General features: G+C 32.3%; 2 protein-coding genes across 4 annotated transcripts in view; one reads left to right on the top strand and one right to left on the bottom strand.

Annotated features, from left to right (window-relative positions):
* LOC129950031 (UDP-N-acetylglucosamine--peptide N-acetylglucosaminyltransferase 110 kDa subunit) overlaps nucleotides 1-4,867 on the top strand; it is a 92,027-nt gene extending 87,160 nt beyond the window's left edge. For all 3 annotated transcript variants that reach the window (XM_056061796.1, XM_056061797.1, XM_056061798.1), the window contains 3 exons: nucleotides 1,435-3,166; nucleotides 3,226-3,406; nucleotides 3,465-4,867. In XM_056061796.1, coding sequence (XP_055917771.1) covers nucleotides 1,435-3,166; nucleotides 3,226-3,406; nucleotides 3,465-3,732 — 2,181 coding nt within the window. In that variant the 3' untranslated portion in view covers nucleotides 3,733-4,867. The remainder of the gene's footprint in view (nucleotides 1-1,434; nucleotides 3,167-3,225; nucleotides 3,407-3,464) is intronic.
* Nucleotides 4,868-7,490: 2,623 nt separating this feature from the next.
* Nucleotides 7,491-18,296, bottom strand: LOC129950008 (E3 ubiquitin-protein ligase LRSAM1-like). The gene is made up of 9 exons (XM_056061766.1): nucleotides 17,801-18,296; nucleotides 17,475-17,732; nucleotides 11,284-11,640; nucleotides 10,976-11,077; nucleotides 10,861-10,908; nucleotides 10,694-10,802; nucleotides 10,527-10,636; nucleotides 9,509-10,462; nucleotides 7,491-9,446 (listed from the first exon to the last, which is right to left on the bottom strand). The coding sequence occupies exons 1-9, from the start codon at nucleotides 17,942-17,944 to the stop codon at nucleotides 9,324-9,326; spliced, it is 2,205 nt and encodes a 734-aa protein (XP_055917741.1). The 5' UTR covers nucleotides 17,945-18,296; the 3' UTR covers nucleotides 7,491-9,323.
* Nucleotides 18,297-18,507: the final 211 nt, after the last annotated feature.

Here is an 18,507-nt window from a genome sequence, read left to right as displayed (position 1 = left end):
CTTTTTCATGACAAGATTTACTCTTGAAGGATTTGTCAATTCCTCGCAAGAGGCAGTACCCGCGCAAATTAATTTTTTTTTATTAAGGTGGCACAGGCAGGGATTGAACCCAAGACCCCTTGCATGACAGTCCAACGCACTAACCATCATGCCACGGGTACTAAAGCTAAAATTACGCCACGAAAAATTGGAGATTTAGTTTAATGAGTTAAAAAAATAGATTATTTTTAGGTTAATAATTAATAATCCACTTTAGTGACAAAAAAGTTTACAAACACATTTATTTCCTTCAAAAAAAGGTTGGCCTTAAAATATTAAAAAAAAGTAAACATTTTAAATAAATTGTATCTACATATTTATATTGAATATTTTAAATATGATTTTGCACTACATTTGTGGTTTCCACATAATAGGAGGTGGGTAGGTACATACACACGTATATCAGTCATAAGCAGTCCTTTCTTCTTGACTCATTTAGAGCTGGAAAGCATGGTTTTGAAATCATATACTTTATAGACCAGTGGATTGAGAAAAGTAACCTATACTACTGCCATATTAATGTATATTTTGTGACTTTTATTCCAATGCTTTCAAAGCCATTCTCTTTTGTCACGATATCTTCCTAGATATAATACAATCAATTAGACTGTTCGACTTGCGGTTGGATTCTGTCAGAAAATTTAAGAAGCCACCACACAATCGATTCTTATAGATACATATATGCATATATAGATATTAACAAGATAGGTTGTACCAAGGCTGTGTAAGTCCTCAAAATAGTAAAAGTATTAGTTCAGTTTTGCTCTGATTGGCCCCTAATCCAATTAAAGCAAATCAGAGCCTGGCAAGCGCCCGAGCAAGCTCGTCGGCACTGATCTAGTTTACAGGATTTCATTCTTTGGAAAAAGACCACCACTGGAAATTAGGGACCCTGTATCTATTATCAGAGCACGTTGCCGTAGGTTTAGCTATTGAAGAAAAAAGGAAACCACGAACAATTTATTCTGACCTTATGATTCCCATCTTGACCAATCGTATCTTTAATGTTCGGCATCCACGAGGAGGGTTTGATACGAGGATTTTTACCAGGAATAATTTGTTTTAGTTTTTTTTATGCTTTTATTCAAGAAGAATAGGAAACTGGATACAAATACAAGATAATCGGTTGCAATGCAAATGGGTTATCACCCCACCAATTAAGATATTTATACCTCATATAATTTATTTTATTTTTAAATTCAAGTTTTTACAATATTTATATTAGTATGAAAATCGCAAGTGTTTAGAAACTTTACAGTCTTATGATATTGCAGCTTTAATTTAAAAAAAAAAGAAGTTATTCCGTTTTGTGAATTGTCTGAATTTTCGAATGCTTTTTAAGAAAAATTAAAATAAAATTTCGTGTATTAATATTTGTTTAATTTTATTTTGCAGGTGAAAGAAGCTGAAGAATGTTACAACACTGCTCTTCGCCTTTGTCCCAGCCATGCGGACTCTCTTAACAATTTGGCAAATATAAAACGAGAGCAAGGTTATATTGAAGAAGCCACGCGTCTTTATTTGAAGGCATTGGAAGTTTTTCCTGAATTCGCTGCTGCACATTCTAACTTGGCATCAGTATTGCAACAACAAGGAAAACTAAACGAGGCACTAATGCATTACAAAGAAGCGATTCGCATTCAGCCAACATTCGCCGATGCATACTCAAATATGGGTAATACTTTGAAGGAGTTACAGGATGTCGCCGGGGCACTTCAATGCTATACTCGAGCTATTCAAATAAATCCGGCTTTCGCTGACGCTCATAGCAATTTGGCGAGCATTCACAAGGACTCTGGCAATATCCCGGACGCCATTCAATCGTATCGTACGGCACTCAAGTTAAAACCTGACTTTCCCGATGCATACTGCAATCTAGCACATTGTCTGCAGATTGTATGCGACTGGACAGATTATGAGGCGCGCATGAAGAAATTGGTCAGTATTGTTGCTGAACAGTTAGAGAAAAACCGTTTACCATCAGTTCATCCTCATCATTCAATGCTGTATCCTTTGACACATGAATTCCGTAAAGCAATTGCAGCCAGACACGCTAACTTATGTCTTGAAAAAGTCCATGTGCTACACAAACCGCCCTACAAATTTTCCAGAGAGGTGCATGGTCGCCTTAAAGTTGGCTATGTGAGTAGTGATTTTGGCAACCATCCAACTTCCCATTTAATGCAATCGGTTCCTGGCCTGCATGATCGATTACGCGTTGAGATTTTCTGCTATGCTCTCAGTCCAGATGACGGAACCACATTCCGCGGTAAGATCTTGAGTGAAGCAGAACATTTCGTCGATTTGTCTTTGATCACATGCAATGGTAAAGCTGCAGATCGTATTTACGCGGACGGAATTCACATCTTGGTCAATATGAATGGATACACCAAGGGTGCTCGCAATGAAATTTTTGCCCTTCGCCCCGCTCCAGTGCAAGTTATGTGGCTTGGATATCCAGGCACAAGTGGAGCTTCGTTCATGGATTACATTATCACAGACTCAGTTACCAGTCCAATGAAGTTGGCTGGACAATACAGTGAAAAGTTGGCCTACATGCCATACACTTACTTCATTGGCGACCACAAACAAATGTTCCCTCATTTGAAAGAACGACTTATTGTTAGTGATATGCAGGGTGGATCTGGTGCTGGAATTGCGGACAACGTTGCCGTTATTAATGCAACCGATTTGTCTCCCTTGGTCGAGAATACTGATGTCAAGGAAATTCGTGAAGTGATCAATGCACAGAAACCAATGGAAATTTCTTTGAAGGTAGCTGAGCTACCTAATACTACACAAATCGTTTCGATGATAGCTCAAGGTCAAGTGCAGACGTCACTAAATGGAGTCGTTGTGCAGAACGGATTGGCTACCACACAGACTAACAATAAAGCAGCAACAGGAGAAGAAGTACCCCAGAATATAGTTATAACAACCAGACGGCAGTATCTCCTACCCGACGAGGCAATAGTATACTGCAATTTCAATCAGTTGTACAAGATTGATCCATTGACCTTGCAATCGTGGGTCTATGTTCTGAAACATGTGCCAAATTCAGTGTTGTGGCTGCTGCGTTTCCCAGCTGTTGGAGAACAAAATATCAAAAAGACAGTCGAAGAACAAGGTGTGTTTATTTTTTAATTTCAATTTGGCATTTATTAATTTTTTGTATTTGTTTTGTAGGTGTATCTTCCGACCGAGTAATTTTCTCCAATGTAGCAGCTAAGGAAGAACATGTTCGACGAGGACAATTAGCTGATGTTTGTCTTGATACCCCACTTTGTAATGGTCACACAACATCCATGGATGTCCTTTGGACAGGAACTCCAGTCGTGACACTTCCCGGAGAAACATTAGCTTCAAGGTATTAACCTAAGTCACATTTTGTATGATTGTGTTTAATCCTTTTGTTTCACCTTCAGAGTTGCAGCATCGCAATTGGCAACACTCGGCTGTCCTGAGTTAATTGCTCGCACTCGTCAAGAATATCAAGAGATTGCAATTCGTCTCGGCACTGATCGAGAATATCTAAAGACAATGCGTGCCAAAGTGTGGGAGGCGCGTGTGGAGAGTCCGTTGTTCGATTGCTCGCAATATGCGAAAGGTTTAGAGATGCTCTTTTCACGGATGTGGGAACGTTTTTCAATAGGCGAAGAGCCCGATCATATTTCCGCCATTGATAATAAATAAACAAAAATCATCAGACTCATCGCAGTGCAACATAATAACGAAAGCTATACAAATATTAATTGTTAATTATTCACGACTTCCTGTTCCATAACTTAAACATCATACAGATCAGATATATTTTGTCATCATTTTATTTCCGTGTGATCATGTATTATTATAATTTCTTGGTGCAGCCACTTGAGACCAGAGAGACCATCTGTCACCACATTTGTGAAGCATAACCTTATTCGTTTCTTTATATCTTACTTCAAATGTTTACTAAAAATGCATTGTTTAGTCTTGATTATTGACATCCAAAAATATAATTCAAATTCAGTTAACATTTTTGTATTAGTTTAAGGTAGTTGTAGTTTTTTTTTTATTCTATTGCGTATATAAGTACACAAATTTAATTTAGTAGTAAGTATCACTAACAAGGCAAACAATAGTTCAATTCTGTTACACAAATTAGACGAATCATTTCATTTATGAGACCGATTCATTCGATTCGTTTAGATTTGCTTTCCATTGAATGCACTTCATTGCCAACATTGATTTTTAAGTGCCGAAGGAAGGAACTCAACTTTGTTGATAATAATAAATAATAGATTTAAAACGTTCCTCAAAGGCGTTAAGCAGAACAAAGTTTATTAAGTTAATTTCAATCTATTTAACAGGTTTTTAATTTGTATTTTTCAAACTAATAATTATTTCGTACTAAAAACAAATGATGTAATAAAGTATGTTTTCTTTACAAAGCATTTGTTCAACGAATACATAGTTATGATGAGTTATAAGCAAAATTATTAATTGCTTTTTGTATATATTAATGAGTTTTTTTATTCACGTATAAATTTTTAATTTTCTTAGAAGTAAAGAGAAGATTTAATAGTTTTAAAGTTTTCAATAACCAAATTACCAATAAATTTATAGAATTAATTTCCTTCTATCCGAGTTATTTATTCAATTAGTTTGATTTTGTTTTTAACTTAAAACAATTCTCTTTTAGAATAACTTTTCGGGGGAAACCTTAAATAATAAAACGGATATGAGTGACAATTATATTTATTAGAAATATTATTATTCATACTTATTATAATGTAAATGTTAATTTGATGAAATGAAGACAAAAAATATACAACAAAAAATAAGGGCATTCATTTTGTTTTTCTTCTAGATTCTGTTTCTTTTTCAGATTGGATTATTGAGTATAGAAAAAAAAATAATTCTTATTTTTAGTTTTACCTTAATAGGAACATGAATAATGCACTGAACTGCTTAACTTTAAATGTTCGCTTCGAAGACACGAGTAGATCACACACTCAAATACAATAAAAAGGAGTACACGCAAGTACCTCTTGTCACAAAAACATTCCTGTTCAATCAGACAATGTTGAAAAATAACTAGGCCCTAGTTCTCTGCTGATGCTATGATACAGTTATAACGAAATGTATAACCTCATTTTCTTGCCACCGTTGGACAAGACACGATCAATATTTTGAAGTAGTTTTGTTAAATAACTCCGAATTCGGTTAACAGTTTTCGATGCAAAGGTGAAGCTTTATGTTTTATACATTGGCATAGTTAAAAATGTACCCATATCAAATAAATGCTAAATGAACTGTGTTTAACTTTTTAACCGACAAAAAGCCAAAGCAATATCTAATGGCAATCAGTCTAAAATGATGGTATCACCTTACAGTACAAAAAATAAAAACCAAAAGGAATATTGGGACCAATTTGCTACAACCCCCAACTCATTTGGGCCACCTGCTAGCGATGGAAAAGAAAAGTAATTGAACGACGAAACAAAAATATGAATACTACCAAAGAACATTGAACGTTCTCTTTGGTATTACGTTTCATGAACTCACTTAAGACAAAGGAATCATGGGTCGATCCAGGATATCTTGAGTCAACATAACAATCACAAGTTTTATGGTCACAGCCTTACAAACTTGCACTAAAACCCAAAAGCTACTCTCGAGGAAAAAATTACTATCATTGCGTTTAAACTGTAATATCCTTTTCTTCCAAGATACTGATGACGCAACTTAATTGGACAACGATTCCTATATGGATTCCGTCAACCCATCCTATTACTCCTGGTAACCGGGCCGTTAAAAAAAAGTAGTTTCGTGGGTTTTGTTTCTCATCGGATGACATGTTGAGATAGATTCAGGTTGGAGATAATTTGTCTTCAATTGCAAACCAATCTTTTAATACTAAGCAAACCGAGGATTGTGACAGACCTAAGTCAAAATCTTTTCCTACGCTGCTCTGACAACTCCCACTAGCAAAAAATCTAAGGGCAGGAGCTAATTTTAATATAGCACGGATTAAGGAGGTGCTTTAATTTTTAAATTGACTTTCCAACTTGTTTAATACGAACATATACATACTCTTCCTTATTCAGTCAAAAATATGATCTGAAATTTAAGGAATTAATTAGAATTTAAAGAACTTCCAGTAGATACAAAATATTTGCTCTACTCACAGATGATTAGGGAGTTCCAAGAAATTAGAGTTGTCTGAAATATACTTGCTCAGTCTAAGCATTCTTACTTTTTGTCTATAATTTTCGTTTTCTCCAAAACAACAAGGTCCGTAAAGCTGGAAACTGTTCAACCAATCAGATCAAGAATTAATTTTTTGAAATCAAAGTAACCTTCATCGGAATTCAAAATTTAACTAATCAAATTCAAATTTGAATTTACGCATATGATAGGAATTCTGTGCACAATTTAAGCATGTCTCAATATGCGTAATTTCAAATTTGATTTGAATGAATTTCTGTTACTGAAAGATTTCATGCCTATGAAGCTGTACGTTCGAGATTTGGATTCCTGAATCAAATCGATAAGATGGATGCTGAAAATCTAAATGCTAAATCCGGATGATTTAGATCCTAGTCTTGGTAATGAGTTGGTTCAGTTTGTGTCTTGATTGACTCATACAAAAAGGAAAAGGACTATGGAACAGATCAATCGCCGGAACTATTTTACTACAAAATTCTCGAAAAACAAAATTTCTGAGCTACATTCCCAAACCTCGAAATTGCATTGAGAATGTATTTGGTTTTGATGGTAACAAATTGCACTAGAGAGCGCTCATTTTCAAAAAATTAAAATTGTAAAGAATCGGTTAAGAATCACGATGGGACAAAGCGGTCTATCTTTCTTTTTCTCCTGAGCATTGAAAGCGATTTACTGCGAGAACTGGAATTCAACGTTATCATCAACGATTTTTCGGCGAAAAAAGCTCGAAAGATTCCGATCGTTAACCCTAAAATTTAATTTTAGATAATCCTTTTTTCCGTTTATGTTTATATGTGTTTGTTCAATACTAAAGAAATCTACTTGGTTTCACAATAAATTATTTATTGAAAAACTCGAGTGAAAAAAAATTGGGGCGAGGGGTCCTCCGCTTCTTTATTGCCTCGAGACCTCTGGACCTCTAAATCCGGCTCTGTCGTGTAGACAGAATTTCCAAAATATGTGTAATATTTTGGAGATTCTAATGACCAAATTAACAGCAGAGTGGAACGAAAAGAAGTTTAGGAAGTCAATGCAAGAGATGGATAGACGAAATACAATTATTATTAATTATCCAAATTACTGGAGAAGATTTAGACAGAAGATGAAGAGGGAGGTCTATACTCTTTAAATAAATTTCTCTTTTTTAAAGATGTCCAAAAGTCGAAAAACAGAAAAAGTTAAATTTTGGTAGCATTAAAAAAAAGACATGGTAACAGATTATTCTTAAATAAAACGAGTCATTTCAGATTTAGTTTGTATTTATTCATGAATAAAAATCAAATAGAATAGAGTTTATAAATATTTTAGATTCTTAAAAGGTAAATATCATAAGATTTTTTAATACAATAATACAACTTTTTAAAACTTAAATAATCATTGTATTCACAGATTATAAAACAAAACCAACACGAAAACGAATAATTTGGCAAATAATGTAATAATAGTGTTTCAACTTTAGTATTATTTTTTTAACCAACGTTTACCTTTCGAGTCCTCTAAATGGAATGGATTTGGTTGCACTTTTTTAATTAAAAAAATGGTATTATATATTGTTAAAAATTTAAATAATTTAAAATTTAAAAATATAAATATGAATTTCAATATGTATCCTTTAAAATTAACGAAAATAGAAACATAATTTACACAAATAAAAATCATTAGTTTTGTAAGCAGATGATTTAATATGCTGAAAAGAAGTTATATTGCTAATTTTAAAACAATCGAAAGAAAAGCTTTAAAAGAATCTATTAAATTAATAGATTTATTTTATGTACAGAATGCAATGAAGCTTTGTCAACGAATGTTAAGATATTAAATTTTAGTACAAGTGGAAATAGTCGAATCACTTAACTCATGAAGGTATAATATAATTGTTATAACAACTCTAAACCTTGCGACACCAGTATAAGAAGTATATTTTTTTATTTGTAGGTGTTCAGTGGTGTTTTACAAATGGAAGGTAATCTAATAAAATTTTGATGCAATTGTTTGTTGTGCTACACTAAGCTATTGTACTTTCTTCTTGAATACCTCTATCGATTTATTGACATTACTATAACGACATTAGTAAAGTGATTCTATGGTCGGATTAGTGCATAAATTATAAAGGAAATAAGATAACCAAAATCAAATACATCGAAGACTCGATTTAGGAATATTTCTGTTTTATTTGAATATCTTTTGATATCAGTTTGTGGTTTGTTAATCATATTTTGATAGCAATAGATCATTTGTGGCTCATATGGATATTAAAACATTGTCTATTGTTGGTTTGCATAAATATTTTTAAAGCTTCAGATATTTAAAGCACAAAAATTAAAAGCTCTTAGCTTAAAAAATTAAATTATAACAGTTGAGAAAAGCTTTAACCATACATTTTAGTCATTTTTGGCATTTAAATCACAAGATTTCAAAAGCAAATATTTTATTTTAAAAAAAGATAAATATTTCCTTACAGGTTAAGAAATAGAAATCTATGCAGCACATTCTTTTTTTATTATTTAAGTTCAATAAAAAATGCTCTTACATATTCATATATTGGTAAACAGTTAATTTGTTATTATTGCATTATTTTAATATTTCATAAATCTTTTATATTTTAATAAATATAAATTAATTTAAATATAAAATTTGTTTATTTTTCTTCTTTCGGGCCAAATGAATAAGGTATATCTTTTTTTCGTTTAAATTATGAATTTACTATGTACTTTGTTATGTTTGAGTAGAATAGCTTAAAATTCATAATTTGTTTGTTTGGTGTTATATGAAATTGATCGATTTGAATAATCATAATATTGGTTACAAAACAACAAAAAAAAAACTAAGCGAGAAAATGCGAAAATTTTCATTTGACCCGGCTGGTTATAGAATTCCCGTATTTTATTTATGTTTTTAATATTTTAACTACATTTTTTTGTTTTAAGATAAATTGTGTCAGCAAGGTAAATGCTTTTCATATAGAAGAAAGCTAATCGAAAAAAAATGCTTATTTGCTTGTTGAATAGAGAAAGAAACCCATTATTTACCCACTATTTTTGTTTAATATGAATGTTTTATCAAAATAAAATGTATAACTATGGTTGAACTACTTTGACTTTGCGTTCGATTTCAGCCCGACACATAGGACAGATGGCAACTTTAAGTTGACAAGTAAGGCAACAGCACATATGGCCACATGGAAGAAATATAATACGAACCTGAAAAAAATTGTTATTTGAAAAAAAAAAACATAAAAATAATCTATACTCAACCAACTTACATTTTCTTCCATGCAAATGACACATTCCGATGCATTCGCCGTTGCATCAGATTCCGTAGAGTATTCACGAACCTTGGCTTTCGAAGTCGACGGTATATTATCGCTTTCAACAGCTTCTTCCCCTTCCTCAGCTGGCGGCGCTGAGGCTTCACGATCACCACTACATCCGGCAACATAGCTATCCCGAATATAATCTTCAATCGACTGCAATATCAGTCGGCGTTCTCTAACATCTTGAATTCCGGCTTCTTCTAGATCCTGATGGGAGATCTTCTCCAAAAATAAATCATAATTTAAAAGTAGTTTCTGCAGAAAAGGCAAGCAATGAATAACACCGTTAACAAGGAAATTATATCCCAAAAGCGGGTCAATATTAGCTGCCTTCGATGTGAACTCAATCGGACGCGAATCCAATAATCTCTGATACTGCAATAACCAGTAGTCTTGCTGTTCGTTGGACTTTTGAGCTTCCATTGATTTCATGGTGTCACATAATTTAGCACGTCGTGATTCTTGTTGGTCAAGAAGATCAGTTAATATATATGTGAGACGCATTCTCTTATCTGACAATTCATTAATCTGCTCAGTGTTGAAGTATTTCTTGCGTTCGATTTCTAATTGAGTCATACTAGCTAACTGAACTTCTACTATACGCAACTGTTCAACAAGACCCCAAGATCGGGCGTCGTTTTGTGCCATCAAACCTATGACAGCTTGTTTTTGGAGTTCTTCATCTTCACAGATTCTATTAACAACATCAGTACGATTCTTTTCATAGTTACGATAAAATTCATTCAACTGCTCAGAATTAATGCTCTCTTGCTCTAATATATTCAAGGACGTAGCATTTCGGTTACTTTGATAAGATTGAATTTTAAACTCTTCTTCGCGCAGAGTATCTATCATAGTGGAGAGAATTTCTTGTTTACGAAGTTCGGAATGTTCAAGGTGAAGCTATAAGTAAAATTATTTGTTTGTTTGTTGCTGATTAAATTCATTAGTTTAGCAATACACATACGTTTTCAAGAAGTCGTTGCTCTTCGATGAGCTCTTTTTCCAAAAGTTGAGTATCCGCTTTATTCTTTGCGACTAGAAAATGATCTATAACTAAATTTGCATTTTCTTCAGCTGCAATTAAAAAGAAATCGATAAACTACTAAAGTATTCTTAAATTTAAAATTTTACCATCTAATATGTCTTTTATTAATTCATTGCGTTCGTTGTCTTTTTGTTGATGTAGTTTACTAACTAAATTCTCAGTTTCGTTTTGTTGCAAAAGGACTGCTTTCAAAATCTATACAAAATAAACAGATGAGTTTATATTTTTACAGTAAAATTTATATTTTAATAACCTCTTGTTTTTGTTGCTGTTGACGTCGTTGAATTTGTTCCAAAAGTGCCTGTGGAGATACCATTAACATTCTTTATATTTCTTTGATTTGTAATTTAACTTTGATTGAGACTTACATTCTCATTTCCGTAACCACTTTCATCGTTTTGCTGATATTTAAGTTGATTGGTTCGATGTGTTTCATTATGATTATTTTCTTTTAATTGAGAGATTAAGGCCTTCAAAAATATTAGTAAGAAAAAAGTTATATATTTATAGTAAAGATCAATTTAAACATTAAAATATGATTTTAAAATGAATAAAAATTTGTGTTATAGTAATTGTAGAGCAAACGATTTTTTGGGAACCTATTACATAAGCAAATCAATGAAACATCCTTAAATTTTTGACTTACATACAAAACTTATATGAAATATATGCTTACATTTTCTGGATTCTTTTGTCTATTTGACATTTCATTTGAAATATCAGCTGAACGTTCGCCGGTGGCCAAAAAGCGCATTATAGTCTCCGTTCCACCTGCAATAATTTCCGGCGAAGGCCATTTTATAGTTTCCTGGTCCAATATCAAATCACAAAGTATATCACAAGTTGCCAGTGTAATAGGGAGCTGATGTAAGCTATCGTTTTGGCTTATATTTAAAATCTTCAAACTGGGCATACAACTCAGCTCACTAATTGATTGTAAATTATTGTTTGATACATCGAGATGTTCAAGGTATCTGAGCTTATTAATAGATTGTGGTAGTTTTACAAGCTGATTGTTTGATACTAAAAGTTCCTGCAAAAACGGAATAAATCATTTTTTATTTTGAAAAACTTTTAATTTTAAAAATAGACTTTTTTGAAAAGTATTTAAATTATAATTAAACGAATAATCTACATTATTTAAAGAAAAAATCGTTATAGGTATCTGGACAGTAAATATTTAAATTTAAAAACTTCTAAAACAAATAGTTGTATTACATTGTTTATAAGCTGATCGGTTGTACGTTATTTTGACAACTGGTTTTATTTCATTAGCTATATCTCACATGTAACGAGTGTTTTTTTTTAGAGGTATAGAAGTTTCAATTGTTAAAGCTGCCGGCTGAACAACGCTCAGTAGATTCGATGAACACGAAACTGTCGTTGACCTCAGTTTTTATAAGCGAATTTTGATTAGCAGTGAAGTTAACTTTATGTGGAATGGATACGTGAATAAACAAAACTGCTGTATTTGGAGATATGAGGATCCTAATTATGTTGAGACACCGTTACATTCACAAAGCTGGTAGTTTAGTGTGCTTGAAGAAGTGGAGGAGTAGTTGATTCGTACTACTTTAAAGACGATGCCGTCATTACTGACTTTTTCGTTCATTAATTTTATAATCATAAGCTGTGGTTTAAACACAATTGACAAACAGCTCGTGATACAATTGATTAATTCAAGGAAACGTTTGTTACCGATCCGTGAAGTGGCCTCCAAAATAAAAATTCATTATCGAACATTTAGAAAAAACCATCAAAAATTATCCAAACCTCAAAACATAGAAACTGTACATTTTCAAAAATAAAATGACATACTTTCCAAAAACCTCCTAAAAACTGTATCGGAAGCATTATTGCCATGAAAAATTAATCGTATACAATGATTTAACGTATTGAAATAAATGAAGTAACAGCGGAATTTTTTGAAACTGTTCAATTTAAATTGTAAACTAGATTATCAACACAACAACATGAAGTTCAATCAATTTGACTAACACCAACATCGAAACCGCTACTGACAAACTGAAAAATGAAAAAAAGCCCAGAATTTCAAGTCAAATGATCAAATATGTATACCAAACCTACTATCACGCCAATTTTACTGTTTAATAATAAGTAAATAAATTGTGTGGCGCAACAGTTCGTAGAGAACCAGGGCCTAGTGACTTACAACTCTCAACCATTCCTGTGTGCGAATAATTGCAGGGATGGACGGGATTTGAGAAAGCATTTTTTCATGACAGAATTACAAGAAATTGTCAATTCCTCGCAAAAGGCAGTACCCGTGAATACAAATTTAGGTGGCACAGACAGGCATCGAACCCAACACCTCTACTGTTTAATAAAACAATCAAAACTCAACAAATTTAAAACACCATTATTCTAATGCACAAAAACCACATAAATCACAATGACATTTAATACAATACGTTGAAAAAATCACTCAATGTCAACCAACCTATGGAGCGTAGCGGTTTTAGAGATGGAAGCTCGACGCCAGACCATCGGCAAACATTAAACCAATTTATTTAAAAACAACGAGTTCAAAAACTTTTAACACAATGGAACATACTTACATCTGGCCAGTAATTAGCAATCAACAATTTCATTCTGAATTTATTAACACCAAGAAAACTATGTACAAATACAACAAAATCAGAATATGTTTTATATAAACAAGAGTTCGTCAAAGGTATTCAATATCACTACCTCTGTTCTCAGCCGTTCGTGAGGACATTTTTCGACAACTCAATATATGGACTTGATATTTGGGGACAAAAACTCGGCAATTTGTGGTTTGCTGGTGACCTAGTTTTCCTATTTCACTTACCTAACCAAATACAACCAATGATAAACGAAGGCTCCAATATGTGTTCTCAATACGAGCTCTTCCTAATCTAACAAAAAATAAAATGTCCCTGTATGCAAATTGTCTGTTTATGAGAACATATATAAGATTTAAAAATATACCTGTTAAATAAGTTTGTCTTCAAAGATATAAATGCCATTTGAATTGTCAAAAAAAACAGGACAACTCATCCCGGAAATGAAAAATTCTTGTACTTAACGAAAACAATTGTTGGAGTATTCAACTAGTTCGTTCAAAGTTTTTTTCCTTTATTTTAGTTTAAAATTAGAAGAACCAGAATGGAAAGTAAATTATCTGCAGATAAGAAAGAAAAAGAACATGTATATATATAAGTAAGTAATTTCTTATTTTTCGTGGCTTACATGTCAATTTTTTCCAAAATTCTTTTATATTTCTTTTTGTTATTATATTTTCTCACACATATAAGAAAAAAAATTACTTGGACAGTAAAAAAGCGCATTTTTTTAAAGAAAAACTGAAATATGGTTAAAATTCATTACACAAAATTGAGCGTACACCCTGTATAAATAGCTTGCTAAATGTAACAGACAAAAAATTTACCGCTACTTTTACTTGCCACTACATTAAATTTGATTGTAGTTACTGTCGAGATTTCAAGAGTCGCGAAAATTCACTCCTTTTAAAGTTTTTTTTGTAAAATGGCAGATAAAAGAAAAGAAACCGACATTTCTACAAAGCAGCTAATTTTAAAATTACATTTAAAAGGAAAATCTTTGCGGGAAATTGGTGATATTGTCGGGCGAACTCATTCCACGGTGCAAAAAATTATAAACAAATTCCGTTACGAAGGTACGATCTTTAACAAAGCTGGAAGGGGACGAAAAAAAATTTTGTCTCAACAAGATGAGAGAGTAATTTTGCGAAAAGTTAAAGAAAAACCAAAAATAAGTGTACCCAAGCTGGCGGCAGAGATGGCGGCTGTTATTCAGAGACCAGTATCTACCGAAACTGTTCGTCGTGTCCTTCGGAGGAACAATGTAAATGGGAGAGTTGCTAGGAAAAAACCCTTCATTTCGAAGATGAATAGGCGAAAGCGCCTTGAGTTCGCTAGGGAGCACCTCAACAAGCCTCAAAGTTTCTGGGACAACGTTTTGTTCTCAGACGAAACCAAGGTCAACTTATTTGGTTCTGACGGAAGGCAAATCGTTTGGAGAAAGCCAAATACTGAGTTTAAAAAAGAGAATTTGCGTCCCACTGTGAAACATGGTGGAGGTAGTGTCATGTTATGGGGGTCTATGGCTGCAAGTGCAACGGAAAGATTTGAGATTATTGACACAATTATGGACAATTATAAAAGAAATTTAAAAAAAGTTACCAAAAATGTTGCATTTTAATCACTTAAAAAAACATATATGTAACTCGATTTCTTGTAAGTGTACGCTCAATTTTGATGGTGACTGTATGTTTAAATTGTAAAGCGATCACCTATTGGTTGTGTAGTTAGGAATGTGTTTAAAACGAATAAGGAAAAGCCTTACGGAGATATGTAGATAGATAAAGATATGTTTATGATGATAATGAAGGAATGTTATTGCTAGGTAGAGGTACTAACTACAATCCAATCACATTCCTACTTTTCTACATGTTTTCAGCGCAAACATGGAGTTATTACGTTCAGTTTATTTATTTCGTTAAAGTTAAAAAAAAAAATAAGCATACGAACAGGTTCAAGAAATTGCTTTTCATGTGTTGTTTGATTCAGGCTTTTGTGCGTTTTGGATTTTAGTTACGTAAGCAGTAGTTGTAGAAGTTGTACGTAATACCTATATAGGTATAATGTGTATAAGTTGAAAAAGCGATTCTAATAGAAAATACATATACAATACATACTCTTTCTGGCCCCTTTCTTTAACTTGAACTAAGTATTTATTCTTTTACTTTGGCGAAGGCAAGTAAAAGAATAATATTTTAAAATCACATATACAAAGGTACCAAGATATTACTTCTTGATAGAAACTTTAAAATAGATTTTTGATTAAACATATCATATTCGTTAATCCGATGCAGTGGTGCTACACGGCCATCGTTGGTATTTACAATAGTTATAATTATAAAAATACATAAATATGTACCAAATGCATTAGATTGGATAAGAGATAAAAATGTAAATGTAAAATGTTGTCAAAATAATGCGCTCTTTTGGGCTCATGCATAGGATTTGATCTGGTGAGATGGTAGGCGGTTACATTTAATACAGTTAATATAATTATGAACAAAAATTAAGATTCAAAATTTTACCTGAAAAATAAGTTTGTCTTCAAAAATTTAAATGCCATTTTATAAGTCAAAAAAACCCTTGATTTTTCAATTCTTTTTTTGAAAATCGTTGGAGCGTTTTTTTTATATATAACATTGTTCAATTCTGTTCTAATAATATTTTTGGTATACATTTGTTTAGTGATTGTAAATATACGCTCTCTATTTGAGTTTCTTAAAAAAATGCTGACCCGTTTTTGAGAGATAGAATTTTGAAAAAAAAAATCCATATTTTTTTAAAAATCCAAACAAACAAAAATTGGACTTTAGATAATCAAATATTGTTAAGGCATTATAACAGCTGGTTCAAAGAAAAAATTATTGAAATCGCTCCATAAGTTGCTGAGCAAATTAAAAAACAAAGTAACGGTTCTATGAGCGGTACTTTCCTGAGCAATACAAAAATATGTATTTCTTATTAAAATAAGCTAAGTTAAAAAATAAAACTTTAGAGAAAATTCGAATTATCGTTTTTTTGACCAAAAAAATTGTATGGGGGCCACTGTAAGTTTTGATCTAAAAAAAAAATGAAAAAACGCCTAACGCGAATCTGCTCAAAACTTTAACTTCCAAGTTCAAACTCAATCGACCCAATGGTTTAGGCTGTAGGAGCATGGGAAGACAGACAGAACAGACCGGACGGAAACGCGGGACCCACATTTTTAATCCCCAAAACATATCTCGTTGTCTTTTGTCTGTCCCTAACATGCTCGAAGGATATTACAGTGTCCAATCATCAAATTAATAAAATAGTGTCGAGAGAAGAACGTTACCAAAAAAAAAAATACTTGACTCTAATCTTAGAAACGAAATGAGAAAATACAAAAGTTCAATTTAAACTCTAAATACCTTCAACCCTTGTCAGACCAAATTTGAAAGAAAAGTTTTGAACATAAGACCAGCTCGGAGTTATAAAAGTAGACATAAGAAAAAGAACACAAATAATAGACGTAATTCAGTGAATGAAGCGTTTACAGTCGAGCTGGACTGAACACATTATCTAGAATAGAGAATCAATAATGGACGAAGTAAATAACTTAACTTAACTTAATGGCAAATAAATGGTAGATTAAAAAAAAGAGATTGACAGTTTTAAAGATATTAACCAAAATTGTTATAAGGGCGCAAAGAATAGAGATTTATAAGCAGCTTATAACAGAATATACATATAAGTAAATTTGAATTTAAAGCTCGACAAAAATTCTTTGTTAATTATCTATTCATTATTTTAAGAACTCTTTGAAAATTCGACCTTCAGATTAGACTACGGCCAATCTTTCAAGATCTTTAGTGCTTGCAAATAGTAAAGGAGAAAAATAGGGATTATTAACAACAATGTAAAGCCTTTTAGAAAAATAGAATTATTTAATTGGATAACATTTTCAAGTTTTCTCTGATCTCATCCTTTACAAAATTTAACAAAAAAATGTCCCTGAAGAACGAACAGAATTTTAAAACAATATTATCATATTTTTTTCGTCTACTCTGGCATCCTCTGAAGATCTAGTCTAGTGTTGCAAGACTATCCGATCAATAGATAAGGACCGCATACATTTAGCCATATAGGTAACTCAATTCCAAATTTATCATACCTACTCTATTGAATTCTGGCATTCATCTACTTGCACAACATCATAAATCACTTTTAAAACGTAATGAAACAAGTCCAAATAAACCAATTAATACCTCTCAGCGAAAGGCTAATACAAATGACTCACCCTGAGGTTTTCTAATTTGTAAATTTCTTCTGGCAGTTGTTTGATTCGATTAAATTTCAAATTTAGTATACGCAGCAGTTGTAGGTCGCTCAGAAGACCAATGCTGTTGTTATTGCAGTTTGTTATTGTTGTCAATTGATTGTTGCATAAATTTAATATTTCCTTGCGCAGTACTCGACAGTAGATAAAAACACCTGCGGGAATTTCTTTTAGATTGCAATCGGACAAATCGAAATCCGCTTCGGGGGTTTCTTTTGCCTAGAACAAATAGAAAATAGAAATGAGAATGTAAGTTTTTAATAAATGTATACTGCATTCAGACGCACCAGGCACATTTTACGCTCCAGGCGAGATTTGTATTCACTTTTTGACTGCAAATGCATTTTAGGACCTGAAGCTGGAGCTGGCGTGGTGGTCTCAGAAGTATTCGATGTAAGATTAGTTTCATCTTTTGTTAAACGGCAACCCATACATTTAAGTTTATGAATGAAACTGATTTTATTCCGCAGGACTTGAGAAATATGAAATGAATGCACTTCAAACAAAGGGACAATTAATTAGTAACTAGGACAAACTAAAAAAAAACAATGTCGCAGTAGAACGTCTAATGGGTCACACACTCGCACAAAAGATTTTTTAATAATTTTTCATTTAAGGGGTTCAAGTTTATTTCATACGTCTCGGGACTACTTAACAATGTAAATTTAATTTTAAGTTTTGTTTGTTCATGTGTTTTTGTTTTTGAATTTCGTTAATTAACTATTTCCCGGGGCTAATAGCAATAGTGAAGTGATAACTGATAGGGAACGAAAAAAATGCAAATTTAGGACAAAAATGTACTTGTTTTTTTGACAAGTATTTTTGACATTTGAGCTGTTCGTTAAGAATTAGTCATTTGTTTGAGCAGGGATGGCACTGGATTGTTAATAATTTTACACAATTCCTTTCTAAAAGTTCAATTTGGTTTTTTATACGTATAATTATTGTATATTTAACCTAAATAATGGATCATTTTTTAACATTTCATATAAAA

Source organism: Eupeodes corollae, chromosome 3, assembly GCF_945859685.1.
Source record: "Eupeodes corollae chromosome 3, idEupCoro1.1, whole genome shotgun sequence".
NCBI classification, from domain to species: Eukaryota; Metazoa; Arthropoda; class Insecta; order Diptera; family Syrphidae; genus Eupeodes; species Eupeodes corollae.
This window is presented reverse-complemented; position numbering and strand designations above follow the sequence as displayed.